Source organism: Haliotis asinina, chromosome 9 (assembly GCF_037392515.1).
Source record: "Haliotis asinina isolate JCU_RB_2024 chromosome 9, JCU_Hal_asi_v2, whole genome shotgun sequence".
Taxonomy (NCBI): domain Eukaryota; kingdom Metazoa; phylum Mollusca; class Gastropoda; order Lepetellida; family Haliotidae; genus Haliotis; species Haliotis asinina.
The window spans coordinates 61,126,311-61,139,838 of record NC_090288.1 but is presented as its reverse complement, the minus strand read 5'-3'; the positions used below and the strand labels follow the sequence as shown (position 1 = coordinate 61,139,838).

Sequence of the window (13,528 nt, the reverse complement as noted above, 5' to 3'; positions counted from 1 at the left end):
GTTGATTATATTGTCACATGGGTTGGGTGCAGGGCTGCCATTGGATGCCGTCGATTGGTTATGAGGGATGTAATATTTGAATCTTGTAACACACGTTCCACCATTGCAATAAAATACCGTATAGCCAGCCTCGGCTTAGGGACACGCATGGTGTTACATTCCATGTGAAACTTATGTGGACTGATTCGCTTGTATCGATTATGTGCAGTTTTAAGAGCTCTTTCACTGGATTTTAGAGTCATACCGCATGCCGGATACTTAGCCAGGTGCATCTGCCCGTAACAAGGCAGCTAACTGATTGAAACTTTCAGCTTCAACCCAAATCGACCTCGAATTTAGAACCTCGATCGTGGTGTCGCCTATTACTTTTTGTGAGAATTATTTCCCTTCTTTGATAATGGAGCATAGCTCCATTTGAGGAAGCAGATTAGAGTACGTTCCATATGACTCGCATTTACTTCAAATAGCATGGCAGTATTTAGATCTGCATTCAAATCGTTTTGGAACAGGTCTTCAAATCACCTGAGCATCTCGATTAGAAGCATGAAAAGATTCGGAAAATATCTATCGAGGTGCATCTCTGTACATGCTCTGCAGCTCCAACATTTGACTACAATTTCCATCAGTCGCCATGTTATTTTTAACCGTATATCGGTTTCGCCATGCCATTTTGACAGGAAGATGTACTCGTTAGTCCAGCCAAAGCATAACGCCATAATTCCTGCCTGGTTGGGCAAGGGTTGAAGATTGACTTCCTCTGTCAGGTGTTCCCTATGTAACTTTTGTACCATCCTTCATCCTCATCGTTACGCAGAACCGCTTGGGGGAACCTAGTGTGAGTGAGGGACATTTATGCCAGCTTTGAACAGTTTGTTTCGCAGGGTGTCAGTTTAATGTTGGGAGAGGACTGATAAAAATCAGTTCCTACACTTTGGATACTTTCACGAACTCGTTTATTGCCTAAGAAAGAGGGATGTCTTCACAAAACGACCCCATGTAAATGTGATTGTGGAGATGTTCTGACCCTACACAGTCCGTAGTCATGTCCAAGACCCCTGCACTTGTTGTGCTACGGACATGCACGTGTGTAGCAGCGTATATACTGATCTGGTTTAAGTGTTATTCCTCTGACAGACCATGTTTAACACACATGCTCGTCTTGTGACGCATTATGTTGACTGTATCAGGTCAGGTCTTGTTATAAGTTATCGATGTCGAGGACCAGGTAGGGTAGCAACAAATACCATCTATTCACGAGTTTTGGTATGAGACAGCTGAAGAGCTAACGATCGACCTTGAGCGATGTAAGCAGACAGTGTCTCCAATAGACCAAAGAAATGACCGTGAAGCAGATGGACAAACAGTTGCTACACAGAAATACTGAGAGACGTCCACTTTTGGTTTCCAAATCGAAACATGGCTACAGTATGGACAAATAACTGACACCTAAACATGTGCCACGACTGTCCGTGGGCGTATCTCACACCAGAACACACGTCAGTACTTGATGACCTTTAATGGGACCAGTGAAGTTGAATATACAGACATATTGTGAACCACTTGCTATGGACAAGGTCAGTCCACACTGGGCAGATACCTTGAAGCTACCTGAAACAGACGTATTGGATTAAGTACAAGCCTCTGGTTAACATGGTTCGTAACTATCATTTCAATGAGTGAAAAGTGTGGCATGAATATCTGGTAGTAATTGACTTACTCACCCACACAGCATAAATCGTTTTTAATCGCACAGTAAGGGGGTGTATTGCTTAACTGTTCAAGGGATGCCATGCGCCACTCACTCACTTCTGATCACACCGCTAGGGGATGCCTTCCTTCTCTCACTCTTCTCTAAACACACTGCGAGGGGGATGTCTTGTTTGACCACAGCCAAACTGCACTGTAGCGCAAATGGGGTTGCGCAGCATAGAGAATATGACAAATCTGCTTATATGCGAGCAAAGGTTGGCAATGTGCTTCCCTCGCTTCGGATCGAAAAATATTTTTCTTGTCAAAATAAAGTATCTCCACCATCATAGGTACGCTCCAATTTCCTGACTTAGTTGTGTTCTCAGATTTCCTACCCCATGTATAATAACGTCAAATATGTTTTATTCAATATTTTAAGCGCCATTCGCGGTATTCAGATCATTCTTCGCCTCCATTACCCTTGCCAGCTTCCGGTTGAACGAAGCGACGGAACAAGAATAAACAGAAATTAAAAATAAATACCATTTTGCCTCATTTTATAATGAACCTGTTGGAGTTTATTTGTCTTATCTATCGTCTCTATTGTTCGAATTTGCGTAACATTAATTCTACATTAAAACACTTCTGGCGTAATGGGCGAATGAAGTAAGGGAGGTAACTGTAAGTATTCCATATGGTATAATACCCTCCAGTTCCTTCACTCCCTTGAACCGGAAGCTGGAACGGGGAATGGAGGCGAAAAACGGTCTGATATACCACGAGGTGCGCTTAAAATGGTGAATAAAACACATTTAACCTGAGTAATTGTTCAATATGGGGGTGGAGATGTGACAGCACAACCCAGTGATGGTGGCAGTATTTTATTTTGACGTGAATAATATTTTTCTAACCGAAGCGAGGAAAGTACGTTGCCAACCTTTGCTCGCTTCGCGCACATGTAAAAAGACTAGTCATTTTCTTGTTGTTGCGCAATCCCTTTGCCTGTGGTTTAACTCACCCCTACGTACACCATAGGGGGGATGGGCTGCTTTACTCACCTCTACAAACACTTTGAGTGGATGCCCTTCGTACTCACCTCTACGAACACTGTGAGGGGATGCCCTGTTTCAGGAACCTGCCTGCAACCCATAACATCCGGGGAATTGTGATTTCCTGAAACAAAACAAGGACACGTCAGTCCTTCATCTGACCACCAGTCGAGCAACATACTGAAGGATGGCATTGAGGATGGATAGAGGATTGCACAAACTGTAAAGTGTTCGCTCGTCGCGCCGATGGTCTAGTTCGATTCCCTCCCGATATGAATTCAATGGGTTTTGCTCATTCCTGGTGTCACCTGTCGTGGAACGGCTTGTACCCTCACTCACTCACTCAGTAAACTGAGGTCACAGGTCTTATCAGATAAACATCGTTAAGTGTCATAAAGACGGTATTTTACGGGCGCTTTGATTGTTTCCTCATACGCTGCCTAAGGAAGGAACTTCCGTTACACTTCCTGTCTGTGGAGATGATCCAGCACTATTTGACGCAATGCCCATAACTGTTTAATTTCGTAGCAACGACGTTTTCAAATTTGAAACAGTGGCTGACCTCATTCTTGACTCTGACACAGTACCATGAGTCTCCATTCATTTCCAAACTCTGGCCGTTTGATTGTAGACATTGTCCGAAACTGAGGTAAGTGATGCTCTCGCTGCCGTAGCCCGCTGGAAGAAACATGTGTACTTCAGTACGCAACACGATGAGGTATCAGCTTCCAGGCCCGACTTACGTGCTCCACTAGTGCGTGCGTTAATTAATTTTGTGAAGCCAAACAATTCCAAGCACCTTAGACATTAGGGGAAATCATTTGAAACCATGTGAATTCTGGGGAAGTTTTTATATAAATGTTAGTGACTGTCACTACCGCTATGGTCACTCTCGTTATCATATATGTTGTTATGGTAAGGATTGATTTTGTGACGTCATTTTCTAGTTTAATGGTGTTGGTATCTAAATTTTCCTTTCAAAGGTTTTTAACACGGTGAACATTTCTGGATCCCCGTTTTGTATGAGTCCATGTTAAACTAATACAAACATGTATAATCCATGCTTTGTATACTCAGAATACAATGAATGTAACCAATAACATTTCAAGTAATACAAGAAAATATGCATTAGTTTAACCCGCAATTTAATATAAGTGCCTTTACGTGAGTGAATCATAAATGAATGATTGAGTGAGATCGGTTTAACCCTGTTTTAAGGTCTTGGGTGTTTATCACCACGTGCATGGCGATAACAAACCCAGGAAACACCAGACACGACGTCACATAACGGGGATCTGTCCCTCATCTAGAAATGTTTGCCTGTAATTTGACCATTGTTCATGCCATCAAACTTGACCTGCCAGAACCAGACTCGAACCCTGTTCTATTTGTTAAATGAATCCTTTACAATTTTTACAGTGTTTCATCATAAGTACGCCCACATATAGTCTCTATACACTAATTCATTTAAATGTTTGGCAGCATGTTGATGATTCAACGTATCAACGTATCAGCGTATCAACGTATCAACGTATCAACGTGTCAGCGTTAGAATAAAAATATGAATAAATAAATTCATGCTGTGGTCACTGATAAACTCTTATATAACCGTGGTTGGTTGAAGGTGTTATTGTAGTTGTGTGAATGAAACATTTAAAAACTATGAAATGCACCTGTTTATATCTGGAATATTCTGTAGGTCAGATTATATAAACTAGCCTAGTCGCACAATGAAAATGTAGACACACCCTCAAGATTCAGTCTGATTTCTAATTTCACATAACTTTGAAAGATGTATTTTTGTATCATATTATTTTACTTCTACTCTGGCCATATTTGTCTCCTACAAATACAGGAGTTTTACTAGTGTTGAATATTCATGTTTTGGAAACATGGAAAGTACTGTCGGAGAGACAGACCACTCCTGTACCATTATCTAGCACTTGCACGATCCACCTGGCTGATCCCACGTCCTTCGTGTCTCGGCAACAACTGGAATTATATAATCCCTCATGGCATATACCGGTAGATTCACACAACCCGCTAATTATACTCACGTGTTGAATATGCATCAACAAGTCCTTCCGTAACGCACACACACGCGCCGTGTTGGAGGACAACCCCCTCTAAAGCAGCCAGAGCCACTATGGATGTCTGCAGGACTGAAAGCAGCAAAATAAACATGGCGGACATCAATGCTGTCGGCAAAAGGGATTGTCTCGAAGTGCGGTGACCTTCGGGGCATCTTATCTGAGATTCACGAGGTTTAAAACTACCTCTTGTCATTTCGTTTGTATTCTCAATTTCTAACGAAATTTTGGCAATAACAAACTCATGTTGTTCTGATCCGCTAAACGTTCTCAGCAATGTTCCTCTGTATCAGAGGCTGATATTGTCAGCAACGCTGCAAACCGATGTAAAACTCTTTCCAAACTGTAAATTCACCTCCCACACCAATAATTCGCCTACCAACAATGATATGAGGTCTCTCACACACATACGCAAGTGCACGCGCACACACGCATGCACTCATATGTAGTAGGACTGCATGAGTCGCTTACAAACAGTAGCCGGTATCGTGGTCAGAGACTTTAATGGTTTGATTGTGAAACAACCTTAAAAGAATCAGGTTACGATATAACAGGTATAAAACTCGCGTCACATAAACTCAGATAAGCACAAATACAATTCATAAATATAATTATATTATCACTACACAGTCACGACATTATGTATTTATGGCATTATGTATTCACGGCAGTGTGTATTTACGGCAGTGTGTATTTACGATGTATACATCAAATGACATCAAAACCACATATGGAATTATCAGCAGTGTTGCCTGTGTATATTCCACAACGGGTAGGCTGCTGCTTCGAATAAATTTATTTAAATGTACACCTCGTCTGCAGAGAAAAATAAAAATGATATTTTATAGGCTGTATAGAACATGGAAACTTGCTATTAAGAACAAATGCAGAACTCAACACTAATTTCGTTTGTCGTATATGCACTTCCACACATATTACCTGACTGCCCGCCTGTCTTGCCATGCTTTCGTAGAGTCTTTACAGTTATAAAGGTAATTTATCAGGGCATCATCACAGTGATGGTTGGTAGGTTGGCTGGCTGACCTGTCTGCCTTGTTATGCTCTGGCAGAGTCTATACGATTATTGAAGGTAAGAGCATCGTCACAGTGATGGTTGGTTGGTTGGCCTGTCTGCCATGCCATGCTCTGGGCAGAGCTTGTACAGTTATTGAAAGTAAGAACATCATCACAGTGTTGGTTGGGTGGTTGGTGGGCCTGTCTGCCTTGTCATGTTTTGGCAGTCTTTACGGTTATAGAAGGTAAGGGCATCATCACAGTGTTGTGTGTTTATATGGAGTAGTTGGTTGGTTTGTTGCTTAACACCTCATTCAGCAGTATTCCAGCCATGTGACGAAGACAGTTTTCAGAAGAAAGAAAACGGTATGCTTTCTGTGCAGGACATAACATGGCCCGCGGGAACTACTGAATAGTAAGCCACCTTCCCGCGGACCATGAGGCCGCAGACCCGTGGACGTTTCCAAGGGAAGAGGGCTTACTTACTTTTCAATGATGCCCACGGGTCATGTTATATCCAACTTATGAACCGACCAAAGATATACTTTAGGTATAATTTCAATGTTTGGTATTCACTTATGAAAATCAGCTGGGATGAGACGGGCAGCCGACGCCTCGCACTGCCCATCGTGCGAGGAACACACGTTTCATACCGAGAAACAATCTCATTCTTGCACAGCAGCCTTCGTGTTACTCAGTGCCATTTAAAAAGTGGTCAAATGTAACGTGTTGTATTTGGGACTACACTTATTTCATAAAGTACAAATTCTAGTACTTTTTGAGTCGAATCTCATCTGGGATTCGAATCCCGGGTGGGATTTGACACAGAAAAGAAAGTAATGGAATTTGTACTTTGTTTCAGATTTGAGGGATATTACGAAAAAGCGAGTCCCCCCAAAAGCAATGGAGTGACGCCACTGTCGGAAGAGGGAATGCCGATGATTGGCACTATCAAGTGTGACTAGAGGGCAGAGGGCAGCGTTACAAAATATTTTGTCACGTAGAAACGTGCCCCCTTGTCTTTTCATGAACAAGGTTTGTCTGTTGTATTCTCAAAAACTAGGATAGATCAATGAGTTCTCCTGTGCAGTGATGGCCTTTGGTGTTCTCATGTACTGTCGTGGGTCTTGAGTTCGCACGTTCAGCGGCGAATCCACATACTTTCATTTCACGTCAGGACCTAATTTTTCTAGTGCTTACACTGTTCTGGTTTCTAACGTTTCCACAGTCCCGTAGGTGCGGTGGGGAAGCCTAATAGTTAAAGCGTCTTCTCGTCACGCTGAAGACCCAGGTTCGATTCTCCACATGGGTACAATTTGTGAACCCTATTTCCGGTGTCCGGTGAAATTGCTAAAGGCGGCGTAAAACCGTGCTCACTCACTCTGCGATCCCGACTCGGATTATGTAAGGACCTGAAATCATCTTAGCTAGATGTTTCAGCCTCAGGCATGGAATTCACAGTTCCATGTTTGATCTGAGTCTTAAATGAAAACACAAGAATTTGAAACTTGAAGATATATGTAGTTTATTTTTGCTTCAGACACAAGGTTGTAAGGTTAATATATTAACAGTTAGGTTATGATCAGTATCCGAACTGACAATGGATATGGTCTCCTTCATTTTGTCCCCATCCGTTCATAGAAAAGCAAAGGTTCAGGAATTCCTGCGACCTTGACCCGTTATGAAGGTCAACGGCTTGACCTCTGTAATGGCGGGAATTACAGCTGTGACATGCACCAGCTATCTCATTGACCTGTAAAAGGTTTTGTCGAGATGCATAAATAGAATATTAGAATGTATGTAATGGTTTTGAAATGTATGCATACACATTATGTAACATTTGTCGGAGACACCGATGCTAACCAATTTAATCATCACATTTATGTTCACTAATATCAGACATTTTATCTTCACTTTTCATCATCACGCTATCATAATGTTATGATCGTTTTTCAGAAACAGTTACATGTTACTCATGTTTACTGAACTTCAGTTTTGAGAAAGTGTTTTTCCTAAGTAATGAAGAGAGACAAAGGCAAATAACGCAATTCAATACATCTAAACACGTATGCCAATCACACTCCTTTCTGAATAACGATATGTTTCATGATAAGCAGAAACTTGTAAAGATCTTGGGAGGTGTGTGTGTGTGAGGGGGTGGGGTGGGGGGTTGGGGGGTTGGGAGGGGGATTGGATGAATATCTTGCTGAACTGTTGTATATCGGTATGTCAGCTGATAAGTCGAGCTCGGGTCTTAATCATTTTCTTAATTAGTCTTTTTAAACGAACCATCAACAGTAATTTCTTGGTTCGTGATTATGATCGAGAGAGGACGGTTCCGATGTATTCAATGTCAAATCGGATCCTTACATTAGTTACGTACATTAGCTCTCTTCATCATAGACCATTTACCTTCTGCTTTTAGCAAAATATGTCTTGCGCAACATGTACACGGCATGGGAACAGCTGTTGTATCTCATCGTAATACTCGATCAAGGCGTGCTACATATTCATTCCACCAAATTCAGTGTTGATGGTGGAGGAATATATATAAGTCATACTGACTGAATGTTTGTATTTGTGCAAGACTGACTGTAATAACACGATCACCGAAAAACCCTTTAGTATTATGTCTAAAAGTGGAAATGGAAGGTTTTTAACATGACAACACATGTTTTAGATTGCCTGGGAAAGACTATGTATCCTTACATGTATGTATCCCTTCCTCGCCAGTGTGATGAGATAGTGGAGGAGGTCATGGTTGAGGCAGACGGTGCCGCCAGGAGCTGAGCAGCCATTGCAGGAGTAGCTGATCATGAAAGAATACATGTACTGTCCAGGCGCATTCGCTCTATGAATTATGACAGTTATAACGGTACAGACATATCTAGACTGAAAGTGCCACCAGCTTACGTGTTAGCATTGGTTAGATATCGAATTACCTCACATAGATATGGAGCTCACCTAGATCTGCCTGCAGCATGGCCGTTGCAGGTGTCCCGGATGTTGTTGTAGGAGAAAGCGTTGTCATGGACACCAGAGGGGTGAACTTTCCATAGTTCAATCTTGCCTGAATTGTGGAGCTGAAGGAGCTCACAAGCCCACGCCTTTACTTGACTGTCGCCGCACGACCCTGAGCCGGTGCCAGAGGAGGCTACAACAAACAGCCGAGGTACTCCTTAATAACTTCACCATGTAATATGTACATAACAGCTCCACAATGCAACATGTACTCCCAATAGCCTCGCAATGCAAATACCTGCAATATGGTGTCACAATGAGCTTTTCACAAGGCTAAAAAAAGCATCACGCTATCTCATAACACAACGTTGTACAACATTCTATCCCAAAGAGCTTTGCAAAAGAAGATGAACTGCAAAGAGCTTCAGAATGCAAAGGAATGCACGATGTACGCTAAAGAACGTTACAATGTCAGATGATGTTTCAAATAGCTGCACGTTTTAGCTAGCTCATCGTGATGCATTACAGAACTTGATACATGATACTTCAAACAACACGTATCCAATGGGCCTGTACCAAACAGACAATGTACAAAGAGCTCCACAACACAACCTAGTCCCACTAACAGCTTCCCATTCCACAATGCAACATGCACCTTTAAGAGATTATTACAATACAAATCGTTTCAAACTGGAACAAGGTGTCACGAAAGCTTCAAGTATATTGATTAGCTTACAGTATCTCTGTCACACAACAGGCTGTTAAATCCTTACAATATTATGTTCTGGTATTTTGTCAGTATGATTGTGAAATCATAGACCAGGCTATTGTACGAATGGTCAGTCCCAGGAACAGATACACAATACACGGGAAAACGTACAGGTAATCACAATAACACCTGGAGCCTCTGAAACATCCCTGAAAAGCAAGGGTATGGTGGTGTCCCATACACACGTACCACACTGGGCGGTTGTGCCGACGTTCAAGTATACTCCAGCTACCCACAGTCGCTGAAACAATGCATGACGTGTATGTGAATTGTACCATAGGTGAGGTCGACTGTTACGGAGTTTTAGTATATACCATGACGTTGACGTTATGTTACTTACTTGCCGTAATTACCAAGAGACGACCTGGCTATAGTCGAGGTCAATAATATAACAAAAGCGGGTCTTACCTTCTGAGGTGCACTTAATCACCTGAACACCCTGCTTATGCTTTGTTATTTCTGCAATCAACCGACATCATGCATGGCAGTTTCCATTTTGGTTACGAATCGAAAGTCGATTTTGTCATGCCTATTTGGATGGAACTGAGCACAGTCTCGTTAGTCCAGCCAAAGTACACTCCCAAAACAATTGCTATATATGGGATTACACTTTCTCAGTAAAGTACAAATTGTAGTACTCTTGTTGGGTTGAGTCGAACTCACACCAACAGAGCCAGGCGCCTTCCAACTAGCGCGGCTTCCATATAGTTCGACAAATATAGAAACTGAACTGTGAGTCAACTCCCTTTCCCCGAGGTGCTCACTATAGTTGACATCACCAGCTATTTCGCTATACTGTTATGGTGGACAAAAAATGTGATCTGTGTGCCGTACCTGTCCGCTGACACTAAGCTCGAACCACCTGTAAGCTCCCTTCGTGAGTATCCCGCCATAGAACTTGTAGCATTGCCCCGAGTTGAGTGTGGCCTTCACAGTCGTCCCTGACGTCCCCGCTGCAATTACCGAAACAGTCAAACGTTTAGTACCTCACGTGTATTCGCATGGGCGTCTCCATTCACTAGTGGACATTCAAAAAACTTAAGACACTCATGTACATATATAACAGATCTGACCTTCGTGTGCGAGTGCAACACATCACCCATGTACATTTATAGCAGGATTTACCATTAGCCACGCATATGCATGTGTACCGCATTTGACCTTCTTTCACGTTTACGTATCGTTACATGTTTCTTTCCTTACCAACGCGTACATTGACATCAGAATTGGTTTTGAGTATAAATATGTACAGATTATGATCTTAGATCCACTTACATAATTACATCGTGTCTTTATCTGGTTTTCTGGTCACATGACCTAGAAACCGTTAAACATCTTTATTTAACGATCCACACACACAGCCGCTACAAAATATCACTGGCATGAGTGATTTTCACGATACAGTCTGTACTTAATACCTTAAAGCAACGACTTATTCAGTGGTATGTATTAGGAATAAATGCTGACATATTTCCTATACACGCCAATCCAACATACAACTTATTGATAACGTTCGTTGCACAGCCAAATGAAGTCTTAATTAATAGATAATGTTAAGTTCAGCGTCACTGATAAATGTGCATGTCCGTTCTACTAGAATGAATCTGCATACAATTATGAGTGCATTGTATCTGCCATATATTAAATAACAGCAAAGCTTGATCTCTGAATTATGCCATTCGTTGTTGCTTCTGTGAACAAATTATAACATTCCTCAAGGCATCTAGAATTTAACATGCACAAACGTATTGGCAACATGGATTCCCTATGTCTTTCATCCCTTCTCTGTGAGTGAGTGAGTTTGGTTTTGTGCCGCATTTAACAATAGTCCATCAGGACACCAGAAATGAACCCTTCTCTTCTAGAAATGTATACAAAAAGAAACAAGTAGTCTTGCTAATGGCTTGAGGTCTGCCAATGACTAAAAGTGTATAAATAGCATCTGCGGTCTTACGTTGGTCCCTGGCATTGACTCCAGCCCCGTGGACACACAGGCACTGTCCAGACTTGAGAGTGGTATGTGTCACGTCGGCAGTGACGGTGGCAACTAGGGCTAGAACCAGCAGCATCATCGTCGACGACAAACAAACGTGACTCTGCTGTGACGAAATTCTTTATCTGATTCTTATAGGGCATGGAACACTATGTATGGCAGCCTGTTCTGGGCATAACAGAGGCCATTGTTCCATGCGTCAAACAGAATCCTTTTTTGACGTATTCCATGACATGCCTCGTGAATTGTTAAAATGGCCGATTGAACGGTTAGGAATCCAGCATTATATCAACGACTAGGCTGCGGTTATAGTCAGGATGTTACGTCAGCGTGTTATGTCAATGCCATGTTATTTTGTTGGGGTTGTTACATTGATGTTGTCATACCAGGTCCTTACGTTCAGGGTGTTATATCAAGTTGTTATCTTGAGGGTGTTTTTTCAAGTCGTTACGTTGATGCTGCTTGACGGTGTGCGTCTGGATGTTTCGTCAGGATTTTACATTCAGGGTGTTGCGTCAAAAACAAAGTAGATGTTTCGCCAAGGATAGTACGCCAAGGCTCTACGTGAAGGGTGTTCCATCGAGTTGTTATGTATATGAAATGGAGCCACCATGTCACATTTCGTGATGCAAAATCAAGTTGCTGGAATAAGCATGTTACTTCCAACTGTTACGTTATAAGGAGTTACTTCAATAGTCGTGTTTCTAGAAAGCGTCAAGCAGATGTTGAATTATTCTCAACAAACTTAAAAAATTGACACACTAATCTATGATACGTGAGGGGAGGGAGAAGGGTTTGTGTATTTCTGTTAAGTTTCTTGACGTTCCATATACACAAGGGAATAAAGGCTGCTTGGACAAGGTTCAACGTACAAAACTCACAGGGATGCAATGAACAAGGTTTGTTTTCAGGACGTAATGAACCAGTTGTTGTCCTCAGAAATGAGTGGTGGCACTATGAACAAGGTATTGTCTTCAGGATACAAAAGGGATACACTGATGCATAGTGTTTTCTTCAAGAACGTGTAGGCGTAGTATAAACAAGGTATTGTTTCAGAATGCAATAGGGATACAGTGATGCATGGTGTTTCTTCACGAGCCAGTAGGTGTAGTATGAACAAGGTATTGTCTTCAGGATACAAAAAGGATACACTGATGCATAGTGGTTTCTTCACGAACAAGTAGGCGTAGTATAAACAAGGTATTGTTTCAGAATGCAATAGGGATACAATAGGGATACAATGATGCAAGGTGTTGTCTTCATGACCTCGTAAGAGTACCATGAACATAGTATTGTCTTCAAGGATCAATTGATAATACGAACGAAGCATTGTCTTAAGAAACAATAGGCATACTCTGAATATGGTATTCTCTCAGCGAACAAATCAGGAATACTACGAAGCAAAGCATGAAAGACCAGCACCATGATTCGGTCCTGTAGGATTACGTAACAGTTCGGACAAAGAATCCCCATTTACTGGAACTGTTTTAGCGTAGCACGTGTTTCATATTGAAACCTGAATACCACTGATCGTGGGAATGATCACATGATAAAGACACACGGTCCACTTATTGACGTATTGAGTAAAAAGCGGTTCACGTGTCAACGCGTCTGACAGGAAATTCCTTGATACTCATTCTGCTCACCCCTTCCACATCCAACGGGAGCCCACTGGTATTGACAGTGTTGTTATATTCCTGAAGGCTAAGTTACCTATCTTCCTTGTTGCAAACCTGTTCGTTACTACGCTGACCTAATACAGTTAGATTGTTTAACTGATAAACATACAAGCACTGGGCCATTCTAAGAGCATTCGCATTACACGAAATATTTTTGATCAGCACAGGCAACCCTGGAAAGATTCAGTCTTTCCTCCTGTGGGTGTATGCGGCCTTTCAACGTTGTCAGTTTCCACTGACCCATCGAATATTCTCGCATGCCGAGCTAATCTCTGAACCACAAT

The 13,528-nt window shown here is 42.0% G+C and overlaps 2 protein-coding genes across 2 annotated transcripts; both read right to left on the bottom strand.

Moving 5' to 3' along the window:
* Positions 1 to 1,499: 1,499 nt before the first annotated feature.
* LOC137297067 (uncharacterized) lies at positions 1,500 to 4,942 on the bottom strand. Its single transcript, XM_067829035.1, has 4 exons — positions 4,796 to 4,942; positions 3,301 to 3,416; positions 2,786 to 2,862; positions 1,500 to 1,608 (listed from the first exon to the last, which is right to left on the bottom strand). The coding sequence occupies exons 1-3, from the start codon at positions 4,929 to 4,931 to the stop codon at positions 2,788 to 2,790; spliced, it is 327 nt and encodes a 108-aa protein (XP_067685136.1). The 5' UTR covers positions 4,932 to 4,942; the 3' UTR covers positions 1,500 to 1,608; positions 2,786 to 2,787.
* Positions 4,943 to 7,350: 2,408 nt separating this feature from the next.
* LOC137295994 (uncharacterized) lies at positions 7,351 to 11,699 on the bottom strand. Its single transcript, XM_067827612.1, has 6 exons — positions 11,527 to 11,699; positions 10,407 to 10,525; positions 9,762 to 9,813; positions 8,807 to 8,996; positions 8,552 to 8,651; positions 7,351 to 7,595 (listed from the first exon to the last, which is right to left on the bottom strand). The coding sequence occupies exons 1-6, from the start codon at positions 11,642 to 11,644 to the stop codon at positions 7,425 to 7,427; spliced, it is 750 nt and encodes a 249-aa protein (XP_067683713.1). The 5' UTR covers positions 11,645 to 11,699; the 3' UTR covers positions 7,351 to 7,424.
* Between the last annotated feature and the right edge of the window lie 1,829 nt (positions 11,700 to 13,528).

Coding starts and splice junctions, on each gene's coding strand:
- LOC137295994 (XM_067827612.1), bottom strand. CDS start 11,644: ATGATGCTGCTGGTTCTAGCCCTAGTTGCCACCGTCACTGCCGACGTG. Junction 9,814..10,406: donor AGCTTAGTGTCAGCGGACAG/GTACGGCACACA, acceptor GCATTGTTTCAG/CGACTGTGGGTAGCTGGAGT. Junction 7,596..8,551: donor CGAGGAAGGGATACATACAT/GTAAGGATACAT, acceptor AACCTTTTACAG/GTCAATGAGATAGCTGGTGC.
- LOC137297067 (XM_067829035.1), bottom strand. CDS start 4,931: ATGTCCGCCATGTTTATTTTGCTGCTTTCAGTCCTGCAGACATCCATA. Junction 3,417..4,795: donor TGTTGATGCATATTCAACAC/GTGAGTATAATT, acceptor TGTTTCTTCCAG/CGGGCTACGGCAGCGAGAGC. Junction 2,863..3,300: donor GTGTCAGAGTCAAGAATGAG/GTCAGCCACTGT, acceptor GTTTTGTTTCAG/GAAATCACAATTCCCCGGAT.